Source organism: Camelus ferus, chromosome 10 (genome assembly GCF_009834535.1).
Source record: "Camelus ferus isolate YT-003-E chromosome 10, BCGSAC_Cfer_1.0, whole genome shotgun sequence".
Taxonomy (NCBI): Eukaryota; Metazoa; Chordata; class Mammalia; order Artiodactyla; family Camelidae; genus Camelus; species Camelus ferus.
In genome coordinates this window covers 30,146,335-30,164,313 of record NC_045705.1, presented here as the reverse complement: position 1 = coordinate 30,164,313, position 17,979 = coordinate 30,146,335, and the positions used below count along the sequence as shown (strand labels likewise).

General features: G+C 60.5%; 2 protein-coding genes across 6 annotated transcripts; both read right to left on the bottom strand.

The window, feature by feature from the left end:
* Positions 1 to 3: 3 nt before the first annotated feature.
* Positions 4 to 2,831, bottom strand: MDK (midkine). 5 transcript variants are annotated; one of them, XM_032488545.1, is made up of 5 exons: positions 2,470 to 2,831; positions 1,629 to 1,705; positions 1,311 to 1,478; positions 1,032 to 1,193; positions 4 to 337 (listed from the first exon to the last, which is right to left on the bottom strand). In XM_032488545.1, exons 1-5 carry the CDS (start codon positions 2,553 to 2,555, stop codon positions 312 to 314), a joined length of 519 nt encoding a protein of 172 aa, XP_032344436.1. In that variant the 5' UTR covers positions 2,556 to 2,831; the 3' UTR covers positions 4 to 311. The 5 variants fall into 5 exon arrangements, with proteins under 5 accessions (XP_032344436.1, XP_032344439.1, XP_032344438.1 ...); XM_032488548.1 differs by lacking the exon at positions 2,470 to 2,831 and adding an exon at positions 2,279 to 2,402; XM_032488547.1 differs by lacking the exon at positions 2,470 to 2,831 and adding an exon at positions 2,219 to 2,356.
* Positions 2,832 to 3,308: 477 nt separating this feature from the next.
* On the bottom strand, positions 3,309 to 17,430 carry DGKZ (diacylglycerol kinase zeta). The gene is given in 32 exon segments (XM_032488541.1): positions 3,309 to 4,108; positions 4,368 to 4,467; positions 4,679 to 4,712; positions 4,787 to 4,859; positions 4,861 to 4,908; positions 5,380 to 5,423; positions 5,676 to 5,707; positions 6,695 to 6,834; positions 7,404 to 7,444; positions 7,580 to 7,649; positions 7,740 to 7,819; positions 7,918 to 8,018; positions 8,195 to 8,394; positions 8,678 to 8,789; positions 8,878 to 8,951; positions 9,043 to 9,105; positions 9,270 to 9,325; positions 9,488 to 9,566; positions 10,009 to 10,149; positions 10,241 to 10,354; positions 10,434 to 10,494; positions 10,588 to 10,670; positions 10,951 to 11,046; positions 11,341 to 11,412; positions 11,511 to 11,627; positions 11,737 to 11,808; positions 12,712 to 12,780; positions 13,182 to 13,238; positions 14,412 to 14,489; positions 14,750 to 14,845; positions 15,171 to 15,279; positions 15,589 to 17,430. Coding segments are annotated over 32 exon segments (3,417 nt in total). The 5' UTR covers positions 16,377 to 17,430; the 3' UTR covers positions 3,309 to 3,991.
* Positions 17,431 to 17,979: the final 549 nt, after the last annotated feature.

Here is a 17,979-nt window from a genome sequence, read left to right as displayed (position 1 = left end):
TTATTGGGAAAAAAACAGTTTATTTTATTTGTTTCTTAGTAATGGCATCATTGGGGGGAGGAAAAAAGTGGGTATGGGGAATCAAATCCCTTTGGGGAAGGAGGCTGAAGCTGCCCAGAATCCCTTGTCCCTCCCCACTTTGGGCACTTGGGGTAGGGGTGGGCGAGTGAAAGGGAGGAAGCAGGGCATGATTGATAAAGCTAATGAGTAGGCAAAAGGCACTGGTGGGTTATATCTTGGGCCTGTGGAGGGAGGGAGTGGGCCAGGCCCCCGAGTAAAGCCAGGGGCTCCTTGGCATCCAGGCCTGGCTGCTAGTCCTTCCCCTTCCCTTTCTTGGCTGCAAAACAAGAAAGAAATACCAGGTTAGCAGGGTTTTGGTGACCCAGTGGAGACCCCTCCCTTCCCCTTACAAACACATCAGGGAGAAGAAACCCTGCCCCCTGGTGGTTCTCTATTAGCTGACCTGGAAGCCAGTGGGATAGGGTACTTAATGCTGGACAGTCCTCACTCCCCACTTAAAGACTTCCATTTGGGATCAGAAAACCTTCAAGTTCCTGGTCCCAGTCCTGCTCCCAAGAGCCCTGGACAACAGCCTCAGTCCCCTCACCTGAGAAGTGGGCAGAGTCACCTCTGCCCTGTTGGCCTCCAGGGCTGCTGAGAATGAGGAGTGAAGCTAAGGGATAGAGGGAGCGTGGGCTGTGGAGTCCTTCCCACACTAGAAAGGGCCGAACTGACCACACCGCTCCCTCCTGCCAGAGAGATGACAAAGCCAAGCCCTTCCAGGATGAGCTCCCTGAATCCTAAGCCAAAGGCTCCAACAGAACAGCTGACTTTGTCCTCACTTGCGCCAGGATTTCAATCTCCTCAGCACCTTCTGCGGGGCACTCAGTACTGCCTATCTAAGGCATCTCACCCACAGGGAAACAGTGTAGTGATGTCAAGAAGTCACTGGCCAGGATCCAAAACAGGCTTAAACACTCCCTTCACAAGTGGGGGCAGCCCCCTGCGATGATCACCCCCACTTTGCTGACCTTTGGCCTTGGCTTTGGTCTTGGGGCTGCAGGGCTTAGTCACGCGGATGGTCTCCTGGCACTGGGCATTGTACCGAGCCTTCTTCAGGGTTCCTTGGCGGGCTTTGGTGCCTGTGCCCCCGTCACACGCCCCCCAGCTCTCAAACTTGTACTTGCAGTCGGCTGGCGGGAGAGTGTCTGGGGTCAGAGCTGGGTGGCCTGTGGCCCCCTCCACAGGGCTGCCCAGGTTCCAGTGCGGCTGTGCCCCTCTGCCTACCCTCCACCTGTGCCCCACCTCACCTCCAAACTCCTTCTTCCAGTTACAGGGCACCCGGCACCGGATGCGCTGCGTCTGAACCCCGCAGGTGCCCTCACGGAAACCCACGCCGCAGTCCTTGCTGCTGGGGGTGCAGGGTCCCCAGGTCCACTCCGCGCACTCGCTCCCCGGGCCGCCCTTCTTCACTTTGTCTACAACGCACGGGGAACAGAGCTCAAGACCTGGGCCAGGAGAGACTCACTGTGGGACCCCTTCTCGAGATCCTGGCCTCGGAACCGAGGCTTCCGGCCTCACCTGCCCGGCTTCATCCCCACATTCAGCTCCCCCACGCCCCGTATCACCTTTCTTTTTGGCCACCGCGGAGGTGAGCGCCAGCAGGGAGAGGAAGGCGAGGAGGAGGAAGCCTCGGCGCTGCATCCTGCGGGGAGAGCACGAGCTGAGTCCCCACCTGGGGCGCAGGCGTGGACCTCCCACCTCCTTTCTCTTGTTTCCAGGCCCAAAGGGTCGGGCTGCTACTGCGGTGGCGGCGGCCTTGGGGGACCGGCCCCTCACCGCCAGCCGAAGTGCACGGCGGGAAGCGTCTCCCCGGGGGCTACTGGAGCCCGGGACGCAGCTCAGACCCCCACCCCGCCTCTAGCCACCAGGGCGGCAAGCGACCGAAAGGCCGAGGTCGCCGCGCACCCTCCGGGGGCCCGTGCGCTCACTCGCTCGCTGCCCGCGCTGCTTCGCTCCCTCCCGCGCCGGGCCCGTCCCGCTCCGGCTGCCGCGGCCCCTTTTGTCTCCAGAACCGGTCTGAGCCGGTCACATGGGCCCCCGCCCCCTCCCCACCACCGAGGAAGGACCCGCCCCGCCCCCTCCCCTCAAACCCGCACCGCCCCCCGACCCTGGCGTCCCCGCCTCCATTCCCGCCCCGTACCCCCAGCGCCTCTACCCCGCTTAGCGCCGCCGGGCCCCACACCCTCGCCTCGCCCGGCCGCTTCGCTCTGCCTACAGGCGCCGTGCTCTCCTGGACCCCCGTCCTCCGAACCCGGGCCCTCATGGCCCATGGGACTCCGTCCTGCCTTGGCACCCCATGTCCCCGATCCCAGTCTCAGGCTCCCTAGGCCCCATCCCCTGCTTGTCCTCCCCGCCCTCTGCTCCCTCCCCGGGGCCGTCCCCTTTCCCAGATGGACGCCAGCTTCCCTTCCCAGTTGCCGAGCCTTAGGTGGAGACCGGGAGGGAGAACAGAGCCCTGGGTGAGTCCCAGGTCCCGGCGCGGGGTCCCGCATTCGAGCCTGTGTGCGGCTCCGTCCCTTGAGGCCTTGGGTGCTCGGTTGAACCCCGTCGAGGCTCCGCTCCACCTCCCAGGGCCCGCTGTCCTCAGCGCTCCGTTAGATGCTGGAGAAGGAGCGCCAGCCTCCACCTCGGAGCGCCTCGCCAAGGGTGCAGGGAGATGCTCGGCTTAGTGTTGGGGGTGGGGGCTGGGACAGGGAGCCTCAGAAAAAGCGCACGGGTCGGGGGGCGTCGAGGCCCCTGCGCCTTTCTCGGAGCGCAGGTTGGCGGGGTGGGGGAGTCGGAGGCCTGTATTTGGTAAGGACTTGGAGCTGACAAGAGCCGTCTGAGAAGTTCCAGACCCGGCCCGGCAGCGGCTGCACATGCCAACCCCTTTCTATTCTGGGGACTCGGGGATCACCTCATCCGACAGCCAAAGCAACTGAGGCCAGGGGGAGGGGTCTTGCTCTAGGTCACAGGGCCAATGGGCCCAAGAAACCAGGCCTCGCTCCCTGCTCTACTTCTTTAACTTTCATTGTTATCATCCCAGCGGGAAGCGGGAAGCTAGAAGAAATCAGCTCCTCCCCCTGGCCACGACAGGCGAGGCAGCCGGGCAGAGGTCAGGTCCCAGGCAGCCCCTCCGATCCCACCCCTAAACCAGGGCTCCCTGATACGGGTCTGGGTCAACGGTGTCCAGTCCCCCACCGAGGATAACCAGGCAGATCCCTGCTACTTCTGGAAGACCTCCCCGGCGAAAAAAGAAAAGCAGAAAGGAAAAAAAATCACTTTACTGAGTCACACCCAGCTGTAAACATGTCTCCGTGAGAGCCCCATCCCAACCCCCAGGCCACACAGTCGAGGTGAAATGACTTGGGTACAGGAGGAGGTCACGTGGTAGGTGCTAAGCAGGGCAGCGGGCAGGCAAACGCAGCAGGCTCCATGTTTCCAGGAGGAAGCCCTGGGGAGGGTGGGGTCAGGGCAGGAGAGGGGGCCCAAGCTCCCAGGAGCCTCAGAGTGGGGGTTCTGAAGGACCAGGAGGCTTAGGAAGCCTCTTCCTGAAGGCTCCCTGATAGGGCCTCAAGCTCCTCTGTCCTCCTGGCTGCAGCTCCTAAGCTCCAGGACACCCGCTGCAGTGAAGGTCAGGGCCGTTCTGAAGTGTCCAAGCCCCAGCCCTGCAAAGGCCTGCCCAGCCCAGTCCAGTTTCCTGTTTCCCTGTGGGCCTCTGGGTTAGGCTGGGACCTCAGGGGGACAGGTGAGACTCCCCAGCTCCTCAGAGTCCAGCCCTAGGTCTGGCAGCTTCTCAGGGGGCAGCATAGGGCTCCTTTCCTGGGGCCTGGGTCCCCTCTGCCCGTCCCCGTGGCTGTCCGACTGGAATGTGGCAGTGAGGTGCGCGAGGAGGGACTCATCCTCTGGCCGGTTCATCCTTCCTGCTGCTCTGGTGTTGGCCTCACAGCTACACAGCCGTTTCCTGGTCCTCCCTCTGGATCATCTGGTAGTGCTGCCGGTTCTCCAGATACGCAGCCAGTTCGGTGTCCTGAGCCTTCTCAGCCCGCTGCCGGGGAGTGTTGCCCTGGATGAGGGGGGAGCTGCTGTCAGTTCAGGAACCTGTGGGCTCCAAAAGGCTTAGAAGACAGGGGCTCTTCCCCTGGGGTCAGGCAGCCCCAGCCCTGCTGACTTGGGTTCTCAGGGTCTGGACTGTGTTGGTTGTAGACAGCTTTGAATCACCAGAGGTGGCCCTCCCCCAAGGCTCCCCTCTTACAAGGGCAAGTTTGGGAAAGGGTTGCTTTGTGCTTGTGTGGATTCCCTCCCTGCCCTGCTAGTCTGCTCACCTGCTGGTCAGTCTTCATGAGCGAGGCCCCGGCCTCCACAATGTAGTGGCAGATGGTGCGCTGGCCCAGGGCTGCCGCCTGGTGCAGACAAGTCTCCCCACTGGGGGAACAGGGGCTGGCTGTGGACTCCATCCAGTTCTCTGGGCCCTCTTGTCTCCCGAGGGCCATCAGAAAGGGCAGGAAACTCAGGGTCCTGGGGCAAGTGGGGGTGGCCCAGAGGACAACAGATGTGGCCAGAAAGGATTTATGGGCTCTGACAGGGAGGGCAGGTTTCCAGGGTAACCAGGGCCCTGCACTGCCCAGATACTCACTTTTCCTCCACAGCATCAAGGATCTCTGTGGGGGCTGGAGAAAAGGGGGAGGTCAGAGAGGCCTGGCAGTCTCTCCCTCCCCCTGGGGGCCCCAGCAGCACAGCTTACCGTGGTCCAGCAGGTAGCGGACCACTTCCTTGCTGCCAGTGCTGACCGCGTGGTGCAAGAGTGTGCGGTCCCAGCTCGTCACGGTGCATGAGGTCACCCCCAGCTCGGTGCAGCTCCTGGAGCTGAGGGCGGGAAGCAGAGCAGCGCTGGGGCTCCTTAGACCACCCTCCTTTCCAGCCACAGAAATGCCCCCCCAACTCACACAGGCCTCAGGCTTCTTAGGAGCCTCCGGGGGTCTTTCTGGAGTGCAGGGGAGAGATGATGGGCTTCTCTCACCCCAGGTGGCCCCGGACTATGTGGGAGCACTGACAACCAAGCCCTGGAGCCTGCGGTTCCTCTAAGACTTGATCCTTTCTGAGCACTGGGGACAGGTGGACTGAGCTAGGAAGCCCCTACAGAAGGACATTGTTATGGGCCAGACAGGGACCAGGGTAAGGCAGAATGGAACAATCACAATGGAGACCCTGTAGATGGCCAGGCACTGAGAGATGATTGTACCTGAACAGAGCTGCTCCTGGCCCAACCCAGAGGCCCCACTCCCCAGGGCCTGAGGGGCTGCCAAGGGGAAGAAGCCCGAGCCCTGGCAGTAGTACCTTACAGAAATCGTTCCTCCTGGCGGCCTCAATCAGCTCTTCACCTGCACGGAACACCTGCCCGTTACACTCTGGGATTGGAGGCCTGGCCTTGTGTTGGTGTGTGAACATACGGGTGATGTACTATTGTGCAGAGAAATGGGCCTCTTGGGGCACATATGCCAAGGGCTGTGGGCTCACGGTGAATGTGGCCATAGCTGTGTTTGTGTAAGGCTGTATATGGTCTCTACCCCACCCCCTGAGACACAGTTCTATAACCAGGGAGGAAGTAGGGGCCCCGCAGGGAGAGGCCTCACCTTTAGGGGGCGCAGCATCCCCTGGCAGTGACCTGCAAACAGAGCAGGATGAGATGGGACAGGGCTATAGGGGACAGGGCTACAGCACAGGCCCAGCTTGTCACCCTCCCCGGCCCCAACCCGGGGCACCCTTTGTTCTCAGAAGTTTATTGAGTGCCTCCTACATGTTAAGTGCTATTCTGAGCGCTGGATGCAACAGTAAACATGACAGGTGGAGAACTTGTTCTCAGGGAGCTTACATTCTAGTCAGAGAGACAAGCAAACAAATAAATAAGGTATTGTGAGAGAGCAGGAAGTGCTGCAAAGAATATGAGACAGGGTAGTGTCATTGAACAGCAACTTCAGATTGGGTTCCTGGAAGACTTCTCTGAGGAAACACCACAGCTACTGAATGGAGGGGCAGCTCTGTGAAGATCTGGGAGGCGTGTCTGAGGCGACAAGGACAAGTCTGGAGGAAGGCAAACTTGAGGTCTCAAAGAACTGAGAGGCGAGTGGGGCTGGACTGTAGCGATGGAGGGGAGGGGTGGGGTCAGAGGCCAGCATGCTCAGGCTGCACAGGATGAAATGAACTGAAATGACTGGGTACAAGGGGAGGGCACATGACTGCAGGGTGCTGGGAGAGAAGATTCCAGGCTGGGGAGAGAGCAGGAGGCCAGGGGTGAGGTGGTGTGGACGGGTGGTGTGCTCGGATGTTGGTGGGGAGCTGACAGGTCCTGTGAAAGGTTAGATCTGGTGGGTGGGGAGCAGCCAGGGAGGAAGCCCAGGTCTTTGGCCGGTGCAGCAGCGCAGATGGTGACACCACTTCCTGGGGGGCAGGGTGCTCGCTGGCTGGACTGTGGCCAGGTTTAGTTTGCTCCCCATGAGTCAGCAGGGCAGGGCTGGTGGGGACCCGGAAGGCAGCTACACATGTACATCTGGTGCTTGGGGAAGTGGTCAGGACTGAAGGCAGGACTTAAGGAGCTGGCAGCTTGAGGAGGTGGTGGTTAGGGCCAGGGGGCTGGAGGAAACCGGGGACTCACCGGGGCGTGGGCGAGCAGGGCGAGGTGGGGAGAGGGGAAGTAGGGGTTGGGAGGTCAGGCCGAGCAGATGCCCCCAGCAGCTCAGGGTCCAGGATATAAATCTCGTCCTGTGCGATCTCAGTCACATAGTTGAGGTGTTCCTGTGGGTGGGGAGGTCAGGGCCGAGGGTCAGGGCCCAGCAGGGTAGCTGACGGTGGGAGTGAAGGGGCAGCAAGGCCAAAAGACCTGGAGAAGCCTTTGCTGCGAGCACGAACACCGACAGGAGGCAGCCAGGCCAGTGGCCCTGCCAGTCCTGCGTCCCCTCACCTCCCCAGCCCCTTCCTTTCCTCTCCCACCACGTGACCCAGCTCCTGACCTCTGACCCAGTGGGCTCACCAGCCTGTCAGCCCCTTCCCACTGCTAAACCTTTACTCAGGTGACCTGGCCTCTGGCCAGAAGTGCCTTTTTTTCTGTGTCTTGCTGGATGATCCCCATGCTTCAAGGCCCTTCCACCCACCCGGAGAGCCTTTTCTGGGTACACCAGCTCCCTCTTCCTGTTAGCACCATCCCTGTGCACTTCCCATCTGTGGACATGGGCCAGTGCGAAGGCACTAGGGAATGTGAGGGCGGGGTGTGCCTGACTGTGGAGGGTGGGCTAGCAGAAGAGGTGACACGGGGGCCCCCCCCCCCCGGAACCCATGGTGGATGGAGCAGGACTGTGAGTGCTCACCTGGGCCCGGTCGATTCTGTAGAAGCGGCTGGCAGTGGTAGCTGTGGGGAGAGGGTTAGCTGAGGGAGGGGCCCTTGTCCAGGCCCAGGTCTTCTGCTGCCCCTCCCAGGACCCCCTAGGGAGGGGGCAGGACAAGGCCGGGAACTGCCATGAGCTGGCCCTTTGGGGCCACTCACCATCCAGGAAGCACCACTTGGGGGACAGTTTCTGGCACGTCAGGGACTTGGCTCCAGCACCTTCGGGCTCCTGTCAAGAGAAGCAAAGGCCGGGGCTGGAGATGACCAGAGCCTGGAGCAGGCGGGGACAGCATGGGCAGGCCCTCGGCCCATTCCTCACCTGCCGGAGCCTCTCGATGTGGGCGCGGCACAGCTCCAGGTCACTGTCTCCTGGGACCACCACAGTGCCCAGTGGCACAGCTGGAGGACAGAGTGGCCGTCAGCTGGCTGCACCCCACCACCCTGCCCTCAGGGGACCCGGCGGCTCCTCTGCACCCTCAGCCCTGCTGGCCACTCACAGGCCTCTTTGAGCTGCTCCTTATCGTAGTGCAGGGCCTCGTAGTCGTGCATGCTGACCCTGCTCACCTGGATCTGCAGCTGCTCCGGCACCGGCTGCTGGCTGTGGGCGGGGCGACCACACGGCACTTGGCAAGGGCCCAGCCCAGGCTGCCAGTCCCTGAACCACGTGCCCCCTCCTAGCTGCTCTAGGGAACTGTTAGCCTCCTTTCCGGATGGGGAGACCAAGGCTAGGGAGGGGCAGAGTCTGGCCTCAGGGGGTGGCTGTGGGGGACATACTCGCTGTGCAGTGGGGCGGCACTCCGCCGCTTTGCCTTCTGCACCATAGTGGCCTGGTTGCGTAGGGCGATACGAATGCGTGAGGCTGCGAGCTTGCAGGGTTCACCATCCACCTGGACTGGGATGGCCTTGGATGTGGTGAGCAGCACCTCTCGGCACTGTGTCAGCCGCTCTCCGTGCCCGCCCACCTGCAGTGCTGCCTGTGGGTGCAGGACGCTCAGGTCAGGGGCCAGGGTAGGGCTGGCGGGATCCCAGGCTCTGCTCTTCCCAGGGATACTCTGGCCAGAGGATAAAGGTAGAGTGACCTCCGGACAGAGAACGGAGGGAGGGTGAGACCCCAACCAGAGAAAGGAGGAGAGGGTGAACTCTCCCATCCTGGCTGAGGAAAGGAATTTTGATCACCCCCTCTCTTCCTGGGCACTGTGGGGACAGAGGGCAAAGCAGGGCCCGGGCTTTGGGCAGTCCCTGTGCTGGCCCACTCACCAGGGACGTCATGGTAAAGCCAATGACCTCGAGGTAGCCATCATCGTGCCGTTGGGGCTCAAAGTCATGGTGCTCCCCAGGGTGGCCCCAGGGCATGGTGCCTGCACAGTACCTGGAGGGGAGGGTAAGACAATGGGCCTCAGAGGACAGTCTTACAGGATGGAGACAGCAGGGCCCACACAGAGCCCTTCCCTCCTCACCTGGGGATGTTCAGGAAAACAATGCACTGGGGTTTCAGGTCCTGAATTTTGGGGGTCAGGTCTGTCCCATCACACTGCAGGCAGGAACGGCAGAGGGTGTTGAGGGTATATGTACCGAGGTGGTCTCCCTCCTGCTAGGCCCGCCCACCAGCATGGCCCACTCACCACCACACGTATGTGCTTGGCCAAGTCCTTGGAGCTGCCCATTAGGAAGTCGGAGAAGGCTGTCTGTGGGAGACAGAGGGCGTCACCATCTGGTGACAGGGAATTTCCTTCACCACTGCCTGGCAGGGGTCCTGAGGCCAGGTAGACACAGGCAGGCGGGAGGCATGGGTGGTAGGACAGGTGTGCGTAGGAGTAGGGGGTTGTAGCTGGTAGACCCCTAGACTCACCCCGGCATAGAACATCTTGTTCCGAAAGCGGCTGTTGAATTTCTCTGGGTTGGCCTCTGGGTGGTGACAAAAAATAGGGGACAGTCAATAGTTTTGAGCCTGCTGGGGCTTCCCAGGCTGGGGTTTCCCAGGCTGGGGTAGGGAGAGAGGGCTTGGGGACCCTCCTGTATCCCTCCCTCCCTGGCCTCCCAAGGCCTCCTCAGCAAAATGTTGCCAACCTCGAGACTCGTGAAACTCCAGGGTGACGTGGGCATCAAAGCCCAGGCTGAAGTAGTTGTTGAAGACATCCAGAGGCAGCTGGAGAAAGGCCGAGGGACCGGCATGAGGGCTGCTGTGCTCGCTCAGCCCCTGTGTTTTCAGAGGCCTTTTCCACAGGTTACATCCGGGAAGCTCTTCCCCAGCCTGCCCGCCTCAGGCCCTGCCATCTCCGCTCCTGGGAGGCTCCGAGTGCCCCACACACAAGAGCATCCCTTTCCCAGGCTTCACCTCCCCCATGACCCTCCTCCCCTGATGTTTCTGTAGGAGCCCATGAAAGTGGGGACTTGGTTTTGTTCTCTGCTTAGAACAGTGCCCAACAGCGGTAGGTACTCAGTAAATGTGTGCCAAGTGGCTAACAAGTGTCGTCTGAGGTGAGTACCATTATTCCCTCTTCCTGTGAGGAGGCCAAAGTCTGGAGAAATGAAGACTCGTCCAAGGCCCCAGAATCCCAGACACCCCCGGCCTGCCCTGGCTGACCCACCCGGTCGGTGGCGCCCTCATCTCGCTCCTCAGGCCCCGCCTCAGGGTTGGGCTCAGCACGGAGGTCCCAGCGGTCCAGCTGTACCACGTTGCCCTCCTCCACATGAGACAGGATCTTGGACACAGGCTCATCTGTGTAGCCCTGTGGGGAGGAGGTGGGAACTGAGCTCCTCTTGAGGCTGGGCCTCCCCCACCACCCACCCACCTCAGCTCCCCACCCCATGGGTTCTCACCCCGCCCCAGTTGAGGGTGCGGGCCAAGTCGTTGCCAGTGCCCAGAGGCAGGATGGCGACAGGTGGTGGTGGTTTTAGGCGCAGCTGGTCGAGGGTGGAGAGGATCCAGCCGACCTGGAGGGGGCAGAGCAGAGGAGGTCAGGTCAGAGCGGCGAGGCCCAGGCCCAGGCCTGGGATGGGCAGGAGCACTCACCGTGCCGTCCCCTCCGCATGCCAGGATCCGCAGGTTGTGCACTCGGCGGTACATCTCCAGCCTGGGGTCAGGAGACAGGAACGGGGTCAGGGTCTGTGTGCCGGACCCCGAGCATCAGGTGAGCCCTCATCACCATCCCCTGGCAAGTACTTACGCCTCCTTGGGTCCTCCCTGGCTCAGGTCAAAGACTTGCCGGGGATTGAGATACCAGAGGAAGGACTGGATGATCTTGGCGCCCTGTGGGAGACCAGGAGCCAACAGGGACAGGGAGGAGGGAGTCAGGGGTGGCAGGCTGAGGTGGGGAGAAGGACATGGCTGTGGGAACCAGGCACAGGAAGAAGTGATGGGTGGTGACAGAACTGGATTTTCTCAGGATCCCTCAGAAAGAGGGAGGAGGCAGAAGCCTGCAGCAGAACCTGGGAACAGCTGCTGGGGGGGGGGGGTTGGGGAGGGGGACAGCAAGCTTGATCCCATCCCTCCCCAGAGGGTCTCAGTGAAGGGTGGAGGCCATGTGTACCTGGTTGCCCCCACTCTTGGGGTTCACAAACACCAGCAGGGGCTTCATAAGGGGGGATGGGGTAGGCCTGATGATGAAGGGTCTCCAGCGGCCCTCCTTGGAGACACAGAAAACCCGTAAGGCTCCTTCCTGTCCTGGTGGACCCTGTGCCCATTCTCAGCAATGCCCCTGGGTGCCCCCCTCGAGTGACACCTCTGGGTCAGACCTTACAGTGGGTCTGACCACAGAGAAGCAACTTGGATCTGACCTCCCACCCTCCTCAGGGCCCCAGAGTCCAAACTGACCCACCGATGCCTAAGCTGGTAGAATCAACCCAGGGGCCTCAGTATTCCAAAAATAGGTCCCTCTCTCCTGTTCCCCTCCCGTTGCCCACAGGGCCCCAGGTCTAACCTCAGGCCCTTTCTTGCTCGATTTCCTCTTGAAGGATGCCCTCTTTTTCTTCTTGCTTGCTTTGAGGGTATTCTGCAAGGAAAGCAGGGGTGTTGTTGACAAGGCAAGTGGGTTGGGGTGGCTGGCAGATCCCAAGTGTGGGGGGCTGTCAATGTGCAGGCAGGACTCACCTGGGGCCTGCGGGCACGGAGGATCCAGGTGGGTGGGATGACCACGGCAGCATGGACCCCCAGGGAGCATGGCTCCTCAATCTGCTGCAGCATGAAGCAGGACACCTTGCTGTGGTACTAGAGGAGAGCGGTGGGCGTGGCTGAGCTGGACAGAGCTGAGACCTGGGGACCCCAACTCAGCATAGCCCAGGGCACAGCCTGAGGGGGCAGGGTGAGCACCACTCACTGCTTGCTTGCACCAGGAGCAGCTGATGGCCACGATCTCCTTGCTGTGGAAGGTGAACTTCTGCTGGAAGCCCTAGGGTGGACAGGGTGGTCAGGGCACCGGGGCCGGGCCCAGAGCAGCAGACCTGTCCTTGTCTGTTACTAACCTCTCTCCACCCAGAGAAACTGAGCACATTTTTTAAAAATAAAAGAACTGTAAAATGAGTTTACAGTTACAGAGCAGGAGGCTGAGCCAGGCACCCAGGACTCTGAAGTTAATTGCAAAGTGTCGGGTAGCACGTATGATCTGCTGGAAGTGGGTCCACAGATAACGCCTACCTGACTAGGATCCCTCCTTCCCAAGCCCAGACCCACCAGGCCACGTGGTGTGCTCTTCAAGTCTTTATAGTACCAATCACATTCATTCCCCTGTTCATCCCATGCATGTTTACTGTGGGCCTACTGTGTGCCAGATGCCGCTGGACACAGAGTGGATGGAGGAAAGAGGGACAAGGCCTCTCAGCCTCCTGGAGCCTGCACTTACTGAGGGAGAGACACACAAGAAGAAAACGACAAATAAGTCAGCAAAATCACTGTGGACTGTGCTCAGGAAGACGGCCAGCAGTGTGTCTGGGAGCTACACCTCCTCCAGGAGGACAGGGACCCGCTACCCAGTTCGGTGCTTGGCATCCAGTAGGTGCTCAGTGTGCATCTGCTGAGTTAATGAATAAAGAAGTCTATACGCTTCTCAAAGGGCTCTGTCTTGACTTCAGAACAGATACCCTGCTCTAGAAGAAAGCTTTTCCCTCTGCTCCCCGGCTCAGCCCAGGGGCCTGGGTGTTCTGGCACTGACTGAGCACCACAGCCAGGCTGGGCGCTGGGACTCTGCACTTGGGGTATGCGGTCAGTGATGGATGGGCCACACAAGGCTCGGGGGGCCGCAGGGCCCAGAACCAGTGGGCAGCAGGCTAGTCAGCTTCCTTGGACTGGGCCTCACCTTCCCACAGTGCCGACACTTGCCATCCTGGCGTCGCCTGTGTACCCAGTGGTGCCGCACAAAGGTTGGCTGGTGGAGGAGAGAAGCATCACTGGAGTAAGTAAGGGGTGGGAGCCTTGAGTATGGCCTGAACCCCTCAATATAGCAACAGTGAGGATGGCACTGCGGGAAGCTCTCTGCAGTCCTACATGTAAGTGAGAAGGGCCTGAAGACTTCTCTTCATGGCCTGGAGGGAGGGGCTCAGGCTCTGAGGAAAGACAGAGAGAGCTAGCAGGCACAAAGGCCATTGGTGCCCCACCTCTCTGCAGGCAGGGCAGGCCAGGCCTGCCCCTTTGAGAGCCTCAGAGTCTCAGCCTGTACCCTGGGCCCCAGAGCAGTCTAGAAGGAGCTGACCCCCTGGTGGCACTCTGAAGACACTGCAGAGAGGTCCACTCGGGATAACTGGGGCCCTGACTATCCTGGGCACTTACCTCACGGATATTCCTGGAGCCTGATTCACGGAAGGATGGCTTACAGCGGAAATTTATCTGTGAAACATTGCAACAATCACCAAAACATCAGAACTCCCTTTGTGGGGTCAGGCGTTTGGCCACCCACTCCAGGAAAGGGTCATTCAGAGTCATCCTCACAAGGTAAGGAAAGCCACCAATCATTCTGGGAGCCCTGAGAATGTGAGACACCTGTACTGAGAAGCTCTCTGGCACCCCTGCGCCTCTCCAGAAGGAACCTTTCCTTCCCCTGCCCAGTCTTCTGGGATGAGGGAGACCACAAGTTCTGTATCTATCTCCCAGACTAAATTGGCACCAAGGTTTACCCCTCCTATACTTTTCCTCACCCTTCAGCACTTCCAACTTAGGTTGTACAGGCAGCCCACTCCTTGCTTGCTGACTGGTTCCTGGAGATCTTAGCTCATTTGTGGAATCCTGGTTTGATTTTCACCTTAGCAGATGGTGCTGGGTCTCAAGTGCCTGGGGCTACATTTGTTTTTCTTTTTCTAACTGCTCCAGCCTTAGCAAAATTGGCGGGAAATCTCACCCTACAGTCAGGGAGTGGGGGAAGCAGTCCATGTTAGCCCTGTTCTTGCCATTCCTAGGCCTATGGGATTTCTCTTACGCTGGTCTGGGTTTCCGCTGCCTGGAGAACCCTAAGGGCCATGGCAGCCCTCCCACCCTCTGCCTGGAACCCCCTGCCCAGCATTCCTTCTACCTCCCTCTCTAGAAGCTAAGGGCCCAGACGTGCCCCCAGCTGCACACATGCTGTGGACAATGGTCCTTGGGGTATGGTCTCTACAGTGGCAGTCTGTAGGGGACAGAGCTTGGCTTCAGGGCTACACAGGGACCGGCCTAGACATAGCTGAGTTAAGAAGCTTCCGCAAGGCAATGGTCCCTTCTAAGTGTTAGTTTGGGAACTGACAAAATTATGTCTTGGCCATCATTCATTACTTCATCTTGTAGAGTATTAAGTTAATGAGTCCTACTCTGTGCTAGGCTTGTTCTGAGCAGTGCGGACACAGCAGCAAATAAAAGGGGGGAAGCCAGGCTGCAAATGCAGGCCTTTTGGTTCCAGGGTCCTTGGTTCTTCACCGCCCTGCACAGTAGGGCCCCCTGGTAGGCGATGTCTGTGTGACATGAGTGTACATGTACAGGTAACTTGTGTGTACTCAGAGGGGAGGGACAGGAAAGCCTAAGAACCATACTCACCTTCTCCAGCTGTTCAATGCAGGGGGTGTGCACCACAATCTTGCAGGCGGCACACTTTCTCCGGGACACTGATTTCTGCTGCAGAAAAGAGAGGGCTCCTGAGGCACTAGGTAACTCCATCCAGGATGCTGCCTCACGGCAGGCAGAGAAATCCTGGCACCTGCCCCAGCAAAGCTGCCCTCTATGTGCAGGGAAGCCCCAGCCCTGGCATCAGGACACAGCCCCCATTCCTCTCGCCATCCTTGGGCAGCCCACAGCAGGGGCACTCAAGCCGGCATACACGCTTCTAGACCCGGGTCCACCACCAGGGGGCAGCGTGCCACCCCGAGCTCACTCACCAGCATCTTAGCAACACAGTATTGCTCTCCAACATAGCAGAAGTCCCCCGACACGTTGGTCTCAAACCATATATGCTCCCCATACGTTGCCGACTCCTAAACCATGGGAGGAGCATGCTCAGTTCACGTCTGCTGCCCAGACCACCAGTCCACCCCTGCCCTGCCCCACCAACCCTCCCTCTCCCAAGACAGATCTGCTCCAGCCACCACAATCTACTTTGCTCCATCCTGTTTTCCCCACTGTCCCTTTGCTTTAAGGACTGGCTCAACCGTGGCCACCCCAGAAAGTCTGGCCTGACCCCAAAGGTCCCACAGGCCTCTTGCAGCTGCCCACAGTACCTCCAACCCCGGCAGTTCCTGTGGCCCTGAGCCTGGTGCAGGGCTGGTCCCCATCTACCCCTCCCAGCTCCGGGCCACTCACGCTCCAGTCCACAGTGCTCCGGATCTGCCGCTCAGGCTCACTGCACGGGGCCCCAGGAGCAGGAGGAGGCGGTGCCAGGTGCTGGAGGCCCGACTTGGTGATGGCTTTCCTACAGAAAAGGAGAACGCTGAGGCTGGCTGAGCACTTGGCGACTCTGCTTCCTTCCTCTCACCTGGGATCTCTGCCCTCATTGTGACCTCAACTCCAGGCCAAGACAGGGAGGGCAACAGGGAGGGTAGAGGACGCCCCATGGAGCCCAAGACTCTGAAAGATCCCCAAGGAGACTGAGCCTTCCTCACAGCCCTTCTGTGGTGCACGGGCTTCAGACCATGGCCCAGAGCCACTAATGAGCCAGGGGCCCTCACGGCAGCCCTCCAGAGGTCACACCACTCGCCCTGCTGGCCGCAGCTATACCTACACAAGCAGGGCACTCCAGGTCTGGGGTCCGGCTGACTTGCGGCGCAGGGCTACCTGGCGCCTGCGGGACAGTGGGCGCATGCGGGCAGGCATCCCGGGACCAGCTGTGGAACCCGAGGCTCTTCGGCTCCCAGGGACGGGGTGTTGGCCTGAGGGCCGCTGCTGGCTGAGGCGCCGGTAATAACCGTGCAGGCCCCAGAGGGCGTGGTCGTACACCACATCGGCGGGCAGCAGGTGGGAGGATGCCCGGCGCCGGCGCCAGCGGGGAACAGGCAGCAGGGGCAGGGCGCCCTGATGCGAGGGTGGCCCTGGTCCCTTGGTGCCTGGCCAGGCAGCGCTCAGTGACGCAACTGTCACCTCCTCCTCCTGGACCCCCTCCTCCTCCTCATCATCGTCCATGCCCACGAGCCCGGCCAACAGCAGGGGTGCGCCCAGAAGCTGGGCCTGGACAGTGGCAGGCTGTGGGGTGGGCACCTCATCCACGGTGAAGCGGGGGTTGCAGGCGGGGGGTGCGGTGCTGGAGCGCCGGCGGCTGGAGCGTGGGGCCCCCACGCCACAGCTCAGGAGACAGCCCTGGAGCTGTGCACTGGAGCGGCGCCGCTGCACCAGCGAGGAGGAGGCCTGCCCGGCGGGCGAGCGACGCCGGGCCTTGCCCGTGGGCAGCCCCACGCCACTGGGCCGCCGCTGCCCCTCTCCAGGGCCTGGCGCCTTCCGCTGGAAGCGTCTCCTAAAGAAGGTCTCCATGGCAGGGGCAGGCGGGTCGCTGTTGGGCACAGAGACCGGGAGCATCAGGAGCTGGGTCAGGCCAGGGCCTGTCCTGTGCCCAGAAGCCCAATCACAGCCTCTGCCCTCTGAGCAGAGAAGGGACACTTAGGAGGAAAGGGAGTGGTACGTGGCCTCTGATCTATGTAAATGGGGTGTTGGGGCTACCAGAGGATCCAGCAGGGAGCCCACAGCCACTGCTGTTGGATGCATTAGCGCTCTCCCTGGTTCCGCCCCATGCTGCCCCAGGAGTACAACTACCCATTTGCCTCCCCCAGTCCAGGCACCATGATCCATAAAGCTCTGGCCTAAAGGACTTCAACTCCCTTGACAGAAGCTGATGGAAAAGAAAAAGGAAGCTGGAAGCCTGCAGTCAGCCTAGATAGACTGAAGGGCTGAGGGCAAGGCTTTTTCTCTTGTTGGGCCTTTATTTTGCCACCAACACAGAGTAGGTTAGGCTTACGTGTCCCCTCCAGGGACATGGCACGAACCAAGCCATGGTAAGAAAATGAGGCTCTCTGAAGAAAAGTTCAGTCCTGATACGACCCCCAGACTCTCAGCCTCAGTATTGGGGTCAGAAATGGAGAGGATCTGACATCTGCCTTAGGGATGGAAGGCCCCTGGGAAGCAAGGCCCCCGAGAGCTGGAGAGGCAGCTGTACAGTGCGGGAAGCCACCGGAGGGACTTGGTGTGGGAAGCCGCAAGGGACCTGAGCCAAGAGAGAGCCTTTGGGTTCTGGGTGTGTGCGTGCTCTGTCTCTGAAGGGCTAATGGTAGGAACTTTTCTGGTCTCATCCTTCTGAAGAGGCACAGTGCAGACATTTGTGTGTAAAAGTGCTGGGCGATGTCTGAAAACCTTTCCAGCTCTGCCACTGAGGGAGTCTGCGAACTGCAACTGGACCAGGGAGCCAGTGCTAGAAACTTGAATGCTCAGAATTCCGGACACTGAGCTGCCCAGAGCACCCTCCTGCAGGAGCCTTGGGGACAGTTCTTGCTCAAGCTACCCACCTTGACCTGGTTTGAACATGGGCTCCACTTTCTTTGCCAGCTCACCCAGCCCACTGCCCCTTCTGCACAGTGGCCCTCACCTCTTCCTCATAGTGGGGGAAGGGCAGGGAGCCTGGCACGCTTCTGGGGGGCAATGTCTCCAGAGTGCCCAGGGCCACCTGTGTCCCGCCATCAAGTACTCTCTTGGGTCCTGGCAGCCACCAGGAGGTCTGAGCCATGGCCAAGGGACATCTGCCTGGGGCTGAAGAGAGAAATACTTCTGCTGCAGAGGGCCTCTCACAGAAGTTAGGCCTGGAGGATTGAAACCCTGGATAAATGGTGGGAGATGATGGGCTTGAGGAATCAGGCCTGGGCTGCAAGTCCAGCACCTACTCCTCCCACCCGCAATCCCCATGCTTGATTTGCTACTGCCCTGTGGGTCAGGCAGGCCGGGGCCCTGGATGGGAGGGAGGGTACTGAGAAGGAGGCAGATGGGGGCCAAGGTGTGTGAGCTCCTGTGACCAGTGAGTGGTGAAGGCAGTGTTTGGGCCTGCCTGCTCTGGGCCTCTGCCTTACAGTCCCCAGCCTTTGCAGGTGACAGGGAGAAGGGCAGGAGAGCTCTTGGCTTCCTCCTAAAATCAATA

Coding starts and splice junctions, on each gene's coding strand:
- MDK (XM_032488545.1), bottom strand. CDS start 2,555: ATGCGGGACCCCGCGCCGGGACCTGGGACTCACCCAGGGCTCTGTTCT. Junction 1,706..2,469: donor AAGGCTCGGCAACTGGGAAG/GGAAGCTGGCGT, acceptor CTCTCCCCGCAG/GATGCAGCGCCGAGGCTTCC. Junction 338..1,031: donor GACCAAAGCCAAGGCCAAAG/GTCAGCAAAGTG, acceptor CTTGTTTTGCAG/CCAAGAAAGGGAAGGGGAAG.